The 14,261-nt window shown below is 37.0% G+C and overlaps 1 protein-coding gene across 35 annotated transcripts in view; it reads right to left on the minus strand.

Annotated features, from left to right (window-relative positions):
• The window catches only part of para (sodium voltage-gated channel paralytic), an 873,489-nt gene that overhangs the window by 7,108 nt on the left and 852,120 nt on the right, over positions 1–14,261 (minus strand). For all 35 annotated transcript variants that reach the window (XM_069841227.1, XM_069841234.1, XM_069841226.1 and 32 more), the window contains 2 exons: positions 8,939–9,243; positions 6,188–6,391 (listed from right to left, as the gene is read on the minus strand). In XM_069841227.1, coding sequence (XP_069697328.1) covers positions 6,188–6,391; positions 8,939–9,243 — 509 coding nt within the window. The remainder of the gene's footprint in view (positions 1–6,187; positions 6,392–8,938; positions 9,244–14,261) is intronic.

Raw genomic sequence — 14,261 nt, forward strand, 5'->3', positions numbered from 1 at the left:
GACAAGCCTACAATTCACCTACTGCTTACTGCTACCGGAAGAGCACCCATGAACACCGAGCGCTCGTCCTCAGACCCGATCGCTCGGTGTGTTTCTTTACTTCGTGATTTATAGGAAATATTCGTAGATGATCGCTAGTCATTCCATCAGTGCCTTCCTGGACTGATAACGATATCCCGCGCTCGCTCTGATGCTGGTCTCTGGTGTGCATAGCAGTGGACAAAGAGAGCTTGCGGAAAAGGCGCCTTAATATTAGCTTAATACCATGTAATGAAAGAGGCCATCACTGCACTTCCATCGTAGCTCTGTGCGACAAGTTTCTTACTGCAGTTTCAAAAGTCTTGAATATGTCTTAAAAATAAGATCAGAATTTGCTGCCGCTGTTTTGCCCTCACTTACATCATGGAGGCACACAAACCGCTCTAACACCCTTGCTTCAATCGTATATCGATAAACAAGAGAAAATTGTGATTTACTCGAGACGTCAGTTGTCTCATTAGCTAATATGGCAAAAAGAATCAGATTTCTGTAATTGCTGTTTAATTTCCTTATTATGTGCACTGGCAACAGATTCAATTAAATCATTTTGAATACGATTTGATACATCTTTGAATACTGTAGATGTCTCCAAATGATTTTTAGAAGAGGGTCGTACTGGGCGGTGTACTCCAAAAGTTCTAAATAATTACCGCGGTTGTTAGACATTTTCGACTTACCGTTTTCTCTAAATTAAAGTTTCAGTTTTGCAAGTAAACAAATGGCGTTTATAAGCCTTTTCAGAATGTCTCTATTGCGTGTTACCTTTCTATTATGTAGAATAATACTTTCTTGGGGGTCAAGGGAATGGCAGAGGTAGTACCTTTGCATGGGGTTGACTCAGCACTGGTCCTCGTCTACCCAGGGCTAAGCTGAGGCATATGCAAGATCTTTTGCCGAGGACGCTATAGCCAAGAAGAAGAAGAACCACATCCTGCAAGAGGTGGCCCTGCTTATACAGAACATGGCGGATCTAGCACCTGGCTAGTCGATAAATAACCCCGGCATGTTTAACAACAATACATGAGAAACCGGTGAGAAGAAACAGCTGGTAGTAGTCCTGAAGAATTCACTGAAGCCGAATAGGTGAAATTTTAAATCTCGGGAATGGCCATCACTAAAAGAAAACCAGTAGGTCTTCTTTAGAAAGACTCAAGGCGAATATCCGGCGCCTAAACGGGATTTTTTCGGCTAAGGAATGGTAACCCTAACAGAAGGTTCCCAGGCCCTCCAGGTTGGGGGTTGGGCTTTGGGTTGACAACCCAATCCCGGAAAAATTTTAACGTTGAGAAACCCAAAGAAGCAAGCCGGACTGATCATCGGAGACGACTAGGCAAACGGAATAAGAATATGTATTTGGCTACATGGAACGTAAGAAGTTTATTTAGACCTGGAGCCCTGAGAGATTTGATACAGGAACTTGACAAATATAATATAATGATTGCGGCAGTGCAGGAAATAAGATGGCGAGGGACGGAAATGTTCATGTCCGGTAATTATTTGGTATGCCATAGTGGTAGTGATGGCCGAAATAATTTTGGAACGGGTTTCCTGGTCCACAAGAAAGTTAAAAGTAATATAATTGATTTTCAACCCATTAATGAACATATATGTAGTATACGGATCAAAGGAAGATTTTTTAATACCACCATCTTATCAGTGCATGCCCCCACAGAAGAAAAAGATGAAATTGTTAAGGATGCCTTTTATGAATGTTTGGATAGAGTACACCAACAAATACCTAAGCATGATATTATAATTATATTAGGAGACATGAACGCCAAAATTGGTAAAACAAGTGTGGTATCTAATGTTGGTAGGTATACACTACATGATATATCTAATGATAATGGGGAAAGACTATGTGATTTTGCGGTTGCTAAAGATCTGGTTATCTCCAGCACATGGTTCCCCCACAAAAATATACACCTACAAACATGGATATCACCTGATGGATTTACAATTAATCAAATTGATCACGTCATGGTAAGTGCAAGGCATGCCTCAGACATCTTAGATGTTCGATCTCTAAGGGGAGCGGACTGCGATTCAGATCACTTTCTAGTCAGAGTTAAATATAGACCTAGATTATCAAGATTAGCAACTTTTGTAAATAACAGGTGCATACAATTTAATATTAATAAATTTGAGAACAGTACAATAGCAGATGAGTATAGAAGAACTATAACAGATAATATTCATAAACAGAACATACAGGAGATGAATATTGAACAGAAATGGTCCTTCATTAAACAAAATATACATTCATCTGCCTCAGAGATCATTCAGACCACGCAGAATAAAAATAGGAACACTTGGTTTGATCAAGAATGCAAAGAAATGATAGATAAGAGAAATGAACTCAGACTGGTTATGCTACAAAAGAAAACTAGAGCAGCAACAGATAAATACAAAGAAGGAAGGAGAAATGCTAAAAATATTTGTAAAATGAAAAAGAAAATGTTTGAAGAAAATTTATTGTACGACTTAGATGAAAAATTTGGAAAAAATGAAAGCAGAAAGTTTTTTGAAAGTGTCAGAAGGCAGAAGAAGGGCTTCCAACCAAGAACAATGATATGTAAAAACAAAGATGGAAATCTAATTACTGGAGAACTACAGGTACTAAAAGTATGGACTGAATATTTCAATGATCTCTTGAGTTCTGGAGGACAAGAAGATATAAATGTAAACGTATCATATTTTGGACCTGACCCTTACATGCCAGTACCAACGAATACTATGGTATATGATGCAATAAGGAAAATGAAAAACAATAGAGCACCAGGAGAAGATTCGATTAATGCAGAGTTAATCAAAAAGGGTGGAAAGGAGTTGTGGAAATGTATTCATAATCTGATTGTGGATATATGGAATCAGGAACAAATGCCTAGTGATTGGAGTGTAGCTGTCATATGCCCTATACATAAAACGGGCAATAAACTGGAGTGTAAGAATTATAGAGGCATATCACTGCTAAATACTATATATAAAATTTTCACTAATATCTTAGCTAAGTATTTAGAACCATACATAGAAGCAGCTCTTGGAGAATACCAGTGCGGTTTCTGTAAGGGTCGATCAACAGCAGATCAAATATTTTCTTTACGCCTAATTTTAGAGAAGTTTTGTGAATTTAATTTACCTTTGCACCAATTATATATTGATTTTAAAAAAGCTTTTGACTGCATTAGCAGAGATTACATTCTAGAAACTTTAGGCGAAATTGGAGTTCCCAGTAAACTGATCAATTTAACTAAAATAACTTTAACACAAACTCAAAATAAAGTTAAAATTCAGAATAAACTCTCTGAAAGCTTTATAACTTTTAATGGCATTAGGCAAAGTGATGCCTTATCAACTATGTTGTTTAATGTTGGATTGCATAGAATTGTTCAAAAGATAACCATAAACCCAGGAGGTACAATCATCAATAGAACGGCACAATATATGGCATATGCAGACGATATTGTTATCTTATCACGCAATGTAAGTACAATGGATGAAATACTCAAACAAATAGAAGCTGAAGCAATCAAAGCCGGTCTGGAAATTAACAATGATAAAACTAAATACATGTATAATATGAATAATGACAATTCTAATAAGATTAATTTAAATGATACTGATTTTGATAGAGTTTCCTGTTTTAAGTATCTGGGTTCCATGGTGAAAGACAATAATGATGTTATGACTGATATAAAAGAGAAGATTGCAGCTGGGAATCGAGGTCTTTGGGCATTGAATAAAACTATGAAGTCTAGGTGTATCTCAAGAAAAGCTAAAATAAGAATATATAAAACTATTATTAAACCAATAGTAGTATATGGAAGTGAAACCTGGACTCTATCTGAAAGGGCAATTAAGATCTTAAATGCCTGGGAACGGAAAGTATTACGGAAAATCTTTGGGCCTACTTATGAGCAAGGGTTTTGGCGAATTAAAACAAATGCTGAGTTATATGAATTATATAAAGATAACAACATTGTTGTTGACATAAAACTCAGAAGGTTGGAGTGGCTGGGACACGTAGCCAGGATGGAGAACAATCGCACACCCAAAGCTCTACTAGATGCATTGCCAGTAGGAAGAAGGAAAGTCGGACGACCTAAATTGAGATGGCTGGATGACGTTCAGGCTGACCTAACAAAAGTTGGAATTAGAAGATGGAGAACACGAGCATTAGACAGGAGTGATTGGTCGGATGTTCTGAGGGAGGCTAAGGCTAAACTATAAGGGCCGTAATGCCAATGATGATGATGAATACTTTCTTGTGTTTGATCATTTTCAATATGCACAGTTCCAAAAGTCGCGAGTGCGTTAGAAGCACGAATATGTGCAATAGCAACATCATGATCCCGTATTGCTTTAGTTAAATTACTGTATTTAGCTTCTGTTGGCAGCCAGTAAACTGAGCACCTGATACGGTAAAGTGGCAACACATGCCACACTCTCCCCATATCATTCCTTCTAAATGCGAAACGACATCTAAACAGATGATATGGTGAACGTTGGATAAGTAGAGGAGGACTTGCACCTAATTCATCGGATTTAAATCCTGTGTATGGGGTTATGCAAAAAGTCTAGTTTACACAACAGACATCACCACATCTGAAGAATTGCAGCAATGGATTGTAGATGCCTTCCAGCAAATGAAGAATGACCTAGGATTTCTCGAGCTCTTTCTTGGGTCTTTGCAGAAGAGACTAGAAAGAATGCTGAATTCAAATGCATGGTCAGAATTTTTAACACCTGCTGTAAAATTCTTCAATTAACATGTTCACCCTGTGCTGTACCTTCGTTATCCACAAACTTCAATGTAGTTCAAACAAAAAAGTTCAATCACATTTCTGTGGTATTAAAACCAAAATTATGAATTTTAGTGTCTCGTGATTGATAAATTAAATTAAATTAAATTGTCACCGTTTTTCTTGGAATTAGTATTTAGTATTCAGCGGGCCCCAACCAGCACAAGATGGCATTGTCTCGTAAATGGTTAATTTGCGGACCCATGTTTACTGGAATTTTTTTTTGCTTCTCATCCCTAAATTTTTTACCATCACGTTTGAAATACTCTGTACATTTTAAAAATAACACCACGAAATTGACAATAACACCGAAATCTTGGAATTTTAAAAGGAATTTTTCTTAAGAATAAAACCACTTTCACGGAACTCCATTGACTAGTTGTAAATAAAAATACTGCTGCAATATTCAGTAAACTGACTTATGACTTATCCTATATAGAGTGATTAAAAAATCTGACGACATAGACAAACTCTGTTATTAATGCAGATAGCGAAAAATGGAAAGAGGGGAAAATTGTTGGAAATATGTAGTTTTCAATCTAATGTGCTTGAATTTTCAACTTAGAATAGACTGTTGAGGCTGTACACTAGTACGACACACCCAATGCTGCCAAATTAGTGGCTTTTCCACTAGTTCTACCGAATTTTATATATGTATTATTTAACAGAGAAAAAGTGTTGACATACAAAGTTTAGGGTTATTTAACTTCTCACAGTACAAAGAAACATATCTTTACTTTGATAGAATAAGAATTCTTGCCTGTGGTTTTCTCTGAACTTGTGTTGCTAACATTCCTAATTATCGTCATTATTTCGTAATTTAGTAGAACCCTAGATCATGGTAGAACTAGTGGAAAAGCTACTAATTTGGCAGCATTGGGACTGGTGGGTGTGTCGTAGTAGTGTACAGCCTCAACATTGTATTCTACGCTGAAAATTCAAACACATTAGATTGAAAACTACCTATTTTCAACAACTTTTTTCTCTTTCCATTTTTCGCTATTTGCACTAATAAGAGTTTATCTATGTCGCCGAATTTTTTAATCATCCTGTATATTTAGGCCTACGTTTTATATATTAATAGTAACAATTGTTACATAACTCCACGTCTCCAAAACACGCATTATTTCTTTGTTGTTTATGTCACTATTAATAATGAAACATTTCATCTGAGTTTCTTTTTTTCTTTTACTTACTTTCATTTTATGCAACACTTTTTGTGGAATATTACTGACAAGCTCCTTGAAATTTTGACTCTGCGCAGTCCCCTTAAAACTTACGGCCTCTAGGCTAAGTGGCAGATCACCCCAGTTTTAAATCCACTGTCGCATGGATGCTATACATACCTGAGAATAGTTCTCCAGAATGACAGCAATGTACATGTTTATGACAATGAGGAAACTGATGACGAGATATGACAGAAGGAAGGCAATGCCAATAGTCGCAGATCCACAGTTTCCTGGGTAGCCCAGCTCATTATCAGGCTTGCGACAGTCGTCTTCGTTCATGATGCCATCCAAGACACCATCCCATCCTGCCGATGTCGACATCTGATGGTGGAAGAAGCAAATGAAACACAATTGTCTTGCTGTGGTGTTAAAAATTAAGTCGATATACCACATCAGTAAAACAAAACCTCATACATCACAAACAATAAGGTTTAGTGTATGAATATTCAATTAAATATACGAAGCATTTGTGGTAAGCAGATAGGAAATATTTTTATTTAACTATAATTTCAAATTAAGGACGCTATTTATAATAGACAGGGCTATTAATGGATAAAGATGGAATTATATTGGCATGGTAATGAGTATAGATAATCAGGGGAAAAAAGTCTACAATTTCTTGCAAATAAAATTCCAAAGTATTTGGCAATTAATACGCTGTAATGCTTCTTCTTAAACAATTATCTGAAAGTATGCCAGAAAGTGTGGATATCCCTAACATCTTGAAGACAATAATTATGTTCTATTAACTTTAATTTTGATTCCTTATGCCAAATCTTTCTGATATTCTAGTTATACAGAGTGTCTGAAATCTCTTGGGACAAAATAATACAGATGATAGAAGAGCCTAAACTGAGTATTTTGAGATAGGGAACCAATGGTCGCAAATGCTTATTTCAGGTGCTGCTGGTATGAAATAACTTTCTTGATATTTTGGAATATAATACCCTACTCCTGATGTCCCATTATTAGGATTTAGAGATCCATCTGTATAAATTTGAAGGTGATCCTTATATGTACTGCAGAGTAGTTCTATGGAATCTAACTTAAGAATGTATGGAGAATCATTTTTGGAATGATTTCCTGGAATTTGTACGGTATGTTCTGGAATCACCCATTTCCATGGAGGAATTTCGTTCACAACTAGAGTTTTAGCAATGAGTGTGTCTGTGATATAGATTGGCATTTCTTCTTTGTTTATGTTATAGAAATGACACAGGATATTATTTGACAGTTTGAAGAACTTGTGAGATCTGGTTGAGACTTGCAATTTTAAATGCATTTTTAGATCCTTTTGTAATACATAGTGTCTGATTGGTTGAATATTACATTCAATTTCTAGAGCAACAGTTGGATGTGGTTTTTGGTACTCCTAGGCATAATCTTAAGGCTGAGTTTTGAAGAACAGAAACTTTTTGTAGATGAGTTGCTGATGCTCCTCCCTTTATTTCGCATCCATAGGTCAATTTTGATCGTATATAAGCATTATAAAACAGACGCATTGCCGTGATATCTGATCCCCATTCCTTATTAGCTATGATCTTCAAGAGATTTAATTGTGGTAGACACTGCGATGCAACATTGGTTAAATGTGTTTTCCACAAACGTTTTTCATCAGAAATTAATCCTAGGATCTTACGAGTTGGATTGTACTGAATTTCTTGATTATTCAAATAAATGTGAGGTTTATAGTTTTTTAAGCTGTATCTTCTTGTGAAGACAGTATATTCAGTTTTTGATTGTGAGATAGATGGATTCCATTTGTATGCCCAATTACTGATATTATTTACAGCTGTTTGTACTGAGCGTTTGCCTATGGGTGGGGCCAGGAAAGCGGCCTGCCTGCGGTGTCGCTTGCGGGAATCGTCTATCCATAAGCTTCCGCTTTCTAAACTATACTCTGTAGGGTTTTAATTTTAAAAGTTTAGCAGCAGTAAAGACTGATGTGTTTGAAACACTAACTTCCTGTGAAACACGTCTTAGAGATTTATTAGAAGAGCGTGTAAATGATACACTGATTTCATCAATTTTTTCTCCCGTCAATACTCTTCGTTTTCGCTTCGGAATTGTAGCATTTATCGACCCTGTTGTCCTTAATTTGTTAACAAGACGTCTAACAGTTTCTCTACCCTGAATTGGAGCAGCCGAATATTTCACTTCAAATTGCCTACGCACCTCTCTACATGACTCTGTTTTCACATATGCATCATACATAAAAACTCTCTGTTCAAGCGTGAATTTTACGTTTTGAATTGTTAACAAATTTTACACACACGCTGAATATTTAAGCAACTGTGTCAAGAAACTGCACTGTACGTGTTAAATACTGCAGCAGCTGGCTCACAACTGATGACTTGTCGACCTTGATTGTCGAGCGTGTCTCAACAACTGCGTGCACAAAGCGGCGTATCAGTACATGCCGCTTTCCTGGCCTCACCCATAGGCGAATGCTCTGTATAACTCTTAATGATTCATTTGGATCGTTGTTCGCAGCCCATATTGTAACATCATCTGCATAGATACTTATTTTTACCTTAAGTGAAACAACATTAGGTAAGTCACGTAACAATATATTAAATAAATTTGGGCTTAAAACAGAACCTTGCAGAGAAGATAATGAAAGGGGTTATTGAAATTGAGATAAGTGAAGAAAAATAACAATAGGCCTATAATTTTAGTACTGAAAATTTTAAAGGTATTGCAAATCTGGTAAATAAAAGAATAAGTAAATAAAACATATATAAATGCATCTGTATAAGACTTAAATTCTGAGTTCACCAGCATTTTAATACTTACAGTTTTACTTAAGTAAAAGCATATTAATTAACGAAATGAGTCACACAAAAACTATATAAAGGCTATAGCAACCTGAAACAGCAGGATCATTGACTGCCCGAAGGTCTTGAAGTTGTAAACGTCGTCAAGGCCTCCTTTGTCCCGGACGTGCATGAAGAAGGACATGCCGAATATGGCGAAGATGAACATGACGAGAAACAGTAGGAGACAAATGTTGAACAGAGCCGGCAGCGACATGGCCAAGGCGAACAACAGAGTTCGAATGCCTTTGGCACCCTTGACCAGTCGGAGCACTCGCCCCACCTTGGCCACCCTCACCACTCGGAGCAGTGTGGGGGACACGAAGTACTTCTCGATGATGTCGCTCAGCACAAGCCCTGTACACATGAAGCACACGTCAATGACACAGTCCACACTGCTCTGCATCAGTATCAATGTCGCAGGTTCAATTCGAAGCTTTTTCTGAAGTACAAGTTGAATTATATTGTGGTAAACAACTTAAAAAATCAATGTTATTAAGGTAACATATAGGCCTACTTCCTCATTTATGTTTTGTTTTTTAGGCACTGGTACATAAAGATCTCTAACTAGAGTTCATTTTTGAACGAAGGCCAGGTAGTAAACTGATTTATAACTCTAATAAATTATGTTGTCAGTCATTCTTTAAAGCAAGGAGATGCACCATCACCTTTACTTTTTAACTTTGGTCTAGAGCATGCGATTAGGAGAGTCCAGGATAACAGAGAGGGTTTGGAGTTGAACGGGTTATATCAGCTGCTTGTCTATGCAGATGACGTGAATATGTTAGGAGAAAATCCAGAAACGATTAGGGAAAACACGGGAATTTTACTGGAAGCAAGTAAAGAGATAGGTTTAGAAGTAAATCCCGAAAAGACAAAGTATATGATTATGTCTCGTGACCAGAATATTGTAAAAAATGGAAATATAAAAATTGGAGATTTATCTTTTGAAGAGGTGGAGAAGTTCAAATATCTTGGAGCAACAGTAACAAACATAAATGATACTCGGGAGGAAATTAAACATAGAATAAATATGGGAAATGCCTGCTATTATTCAGTTGAGAAGCTTTTATCATCCAGTCTGCTGTCAAAAAATCTTAAAGTTAGAATTCATAAACCAGTTATATTACTGGTTGTTCTGTATGGTTGTGAAACTTGGACTCTCACTTTGAGAGAGGAACATAGGTTAAGGGTGTTTGAGAATAAGGTGCTTAGGAAAATATTTGAGGCTAAGAGGGATGAAGTTACAGGAGAATGGAGAAAGTTACACAACACAGAACTGCAAGCATTGTATTCTTCACCTGACATAATTAGGAACATTAAATCCAGATGTTTGACATGGGCAGGGCATGTAGCACATATGGGCGAATCCAGAAATGCATATAGAGTGTTAGTTGGGAGGCCAGAGGGAAAAAGATCTTTAGGGAGGCCGAGACGTAGATGGGAAGATAATATTAAAATGGATTTGAGGGAGGTGGGATATGATGATAGAGAATGGATTAATCTTGCTCAGGATAGGGACCGATGGCGGGCCTATGTGAGGGCGGCAATGAACCTCCGGGTTCCTTAAAAGCCAGTAAGTAAGTAAGTCATTCTTTTAAAAGTGACACCTCTGAATAAAAAAATTTAAATAAATATTTGCATATATATTCCTTATTTTCTCATAAATTAAATACAGTACCGTACTTTTCTTCTTCATTCATGTACAATGTATTTATTTTGCTTGGACTTGCTACTATATGGAGTATGGAGGTGGCAGTCACATAAGCACAAGCCGCAGTCAACGATAAAGTGGCATGACGCATGAGTCAGTTGTTTTGAGAGACATTTGTAGTGCGGTTTCAGTTCTCTGTGTCTACTCTTTGTGACATGGTTCTAAGATTTACTACCAACCAAAAATTTTAATTTGTTGTAACATTTTAAAAAGCAATCTCCTGCCCACTGCCGTAGAGAATTTGAGAAACAATTTCCTGCGATTGATCCATCTAATAGTCCAGCCTGTCAACGAATCCCATAGTAATGAAATTAGTAGGGATGTAGGATAGGATCCCTGGTGTGGGATTACTAGCCTGAAAAGAATTCACCATGATATAGGGAAACGGGGCGATTTTGGCTTAAATGAGCTGGGAATGCAATTCATTGTGGAATATTTCTTTCTTTGTCACATTTATACCAGTTTCACTGATCTTCGAAAATTTAATGTTGGTGTTCCTAACCACACACAACTAAGTTATGGCAACACTCCATCCACTATTTGAATGCTAGAACGCAGGCTCATCATTTCATAGACTCACAAGGAACCCCTTGAGTGCGAGGTCACTAGTAAGGCTCATTTGAAAGTTTTGTGTTAACAATTATGACAGGAAAAATATTAGCTGCTAATAACCCACCGTGTGCATCAGGAGGGCGACAGAAGATGAATGTCAGGGAGGTGCAGAGATCAACCCTCTGTGGAATGTATGTATTAAACTTCACAAAATTTACATCTTCGACATTCAAGAAATGTTCAAAACTTGTACCATGAACACCGACCAAAAACAAACTTGTCACATAGTTCAGTAAGGAATTTGTTTTCAACTCTGACCAATCGAGATTTAAAGAGAAAATGCATATGAAAGGAACCCTGGAAATTAGAGGTACCAAGAGAGTTGTATCAAGATCAACGAACATAAATGCCCTAGCGCATTTGTATACAATTATGCCTACTGTTAATCTGGATGGTAAATTGGTTAGGAAGTTATTTATTGTGCTGCGAGGAGTTGGAAATGCTCTGCCCCCTATGATTCTTTCTCGTGTCAGTGATCTTGCAAGGCCAGTAGGGAATATTTCCGTCACAGTAAGCAAGAGTGGCGAAAATGGGCTTAGCAGAACTACACTTATGGTATGAGCATTGCTTTTGGCCAATAGCTGGTGAAAATAATTTGCTTTTGCTTGATTCCTGGTCTGCATATAAAAATCATACTCCTTTAGAGCAAACTATCCCTCCTGAAAAGTGTGTGACATTCCAATTCATACCACCTGGAACCACTGGACAAATTCAGCCTCTAGAACTTATTATTGCACTATCTGCAGCTATGCCTTAAAGCAGCGTTTCTCAAACTATGGTTCGCGGAGCACCTGTGGTCCTCGAGGTCTGCCCTTGTGGTCCTTCAAAAAGGGCAGAAGAAAAAATAAAATTCAAACGAATTGCGTATTGCACTATAGTTGAAAATCTCTCAGTCTGAAAATGACCCATGTCAATTGCCTTTCATTTTTTCTCCCAGTACCTACTGACATTTTATCCAATTTATTACCCTACTCGTCTACCGACTTCCCACTATACTCTCAGCAACAAAAGAGGGATTTAAAGCACTATGAACGTGGTGTTTCTTGCTATCTTTTCCCTGCACATCAGTTGATGACATGTGGCTAAGTACATTGGCATATCTTCCAGATGTATTCTCAAAACTAATCGAACTAAATCTCTGTCTACAAGGTAATTCTTTGACTGTTCTCAATGCGCATGAGAAAATATAGGGGTTCAAGAGAAAATTTGGTTTGTGAGTCAGTTGCATAAAACAGAGGACTTTTCCATCATTTCCAGCGCTAGAGTCTTTTTTGGTTGCAAATTATTTCGTTATTGGAAAAGAATTATGCACTGACATACTATGTTCGCATTTTGAAACTCTGAGGTCACAATTTGAAACTTATTTTCCAAGTAAATATGATGAATTTTCATGTATTCGTGATCCCTTTCATTGCGATATTGAAACTAACACTTTCATTGAGTGAAAGAGAACAGTTAATTGAACTCTCGAATGAGAACGGACTTAAATGAAATTCCAAGCAGAAGGTATGGTTAATTTCTGGACCTCATCACAAGTGAAAAGAGAATATAGTGAACTGTACAATGGTGGTTTATAGATTATAATTCAGTTTGCTTCTACGTATCTGTGTGAGGAAGGAGTTTTCATCACTAACTTTAATAAAAACAATTTCCGAGATCGACTCAATGTATGTGACGATCTCCAAGTTAAGCTTACCAGCATATGTCCAAATATAGAACAATTGTGCTAGAATCGGCAGGCTCATCCATCTCATAAGTTAAAGATTATCCAAACTCTAATAGCCTTGAATTATTAAAAAAACAAAAATGAATTTCCTTCTAATAACATTAACTTCATTAGTTAATACTATAAAATTAATTGAATTAAATTAATTTTAATTCATTAATGCTGTTTTAAAATACAAGTATACTGGTATTAAAATATGCTACAAAAATGATAAATTTTCTTTCGAAGGGAACAAGTGTAAGGTGGTCCGCGGAACTATTCTGACTTAAAAAAGTGGTCCCCACTTCTAAAAAGTTTGAGAAACGCTGCCTTAAAGGATAGCCAGTTTCACGACAAACTCCACGACAGACTGTTTCGCATTCGGTTGCATGCCATCGCATTCCATCAGTTCTCGTCACCACATTATACCAATATGATTCTATATGCATTCTTTAACAGTGGTTACCTAGCTGAACGTCCTGAATGGTTTATAACTCCCAAGAAGTTCGCCTTCGATCTTGATAATGCGAACCTTTGTGATCACTGTGGCGCGTCATTTTTCATTCGGTGTTCATTATGCAAGTTAATGGTTTGTTTTGAACATTTCTTGAATGTCGAAGATGTACATTTTGTGAAGTGTAATGCATACATCCCACAGAGGGCTGATCTCTGCACCTCGCAGACACTCATCTTCTGTCACCCTCCTGGAGCATATGGTGTGTCATTAGCAGCTAATATTTTTCCTGTCATAATTGTTAACACAACACTTTCAAATGGACTTCACTAGAGATTGCCTTCCGACCTTGCACTCAAGGGGTTCTTGTCACATTCGATTTCAGGAGTTGACAAATTGTGGCGATCAGATGATGAGGATTTTTTTTTTTTTTACAATATTCTCCAGATTCCATTAACTTAAAAATTACATTCCCCAAACTGCCAATCATACTCTGGATAGTTTCTGATGAACTAAGTGGTCTATGCTTCTCGGCACTAGTGACATCTATGAGCCATGGCAGTTATGGGCATTGAAGACGTCAAGGACAAGACCCAATTTCTCTACCTGAAATTGATCTTTTGAGAACTAGTGATCTTAAAGGAACCACATAAGTCTATCTCTGTGGTATGTCAGAGTTTGTAAATCCATCCACTACAGTGGCGGCTTCTGCGAATTTTTTAAAAGAAGGAAAGAAGTTAACAGTACAAAATGACACTTTCTTAAAATAAACATGCTATAAATTAGCCTACATGCATACATATAAGACCAGGTAGTGTTGGGGTTGGCCTTCCCTTCTGTATAGCAATAATCTGTTCTTGTAAACTGAGTTTCCTAAATTGTCCAAAATA

Source organism: Periplaneta americana, chromosome 12, assembly GCF_040183065.1.
Source record: "Periplaneta americana isolate PAMFEO1 chromosome 12, P.americana_PAMFEO1_priV1, whole genome shotgun sequence".
Lineage (NCBI taxonomy): Eukaryota > Metazoa > Arthropoda > Insecta > Blattodea > Blattidae > Periplaneta > Periplaneta americana.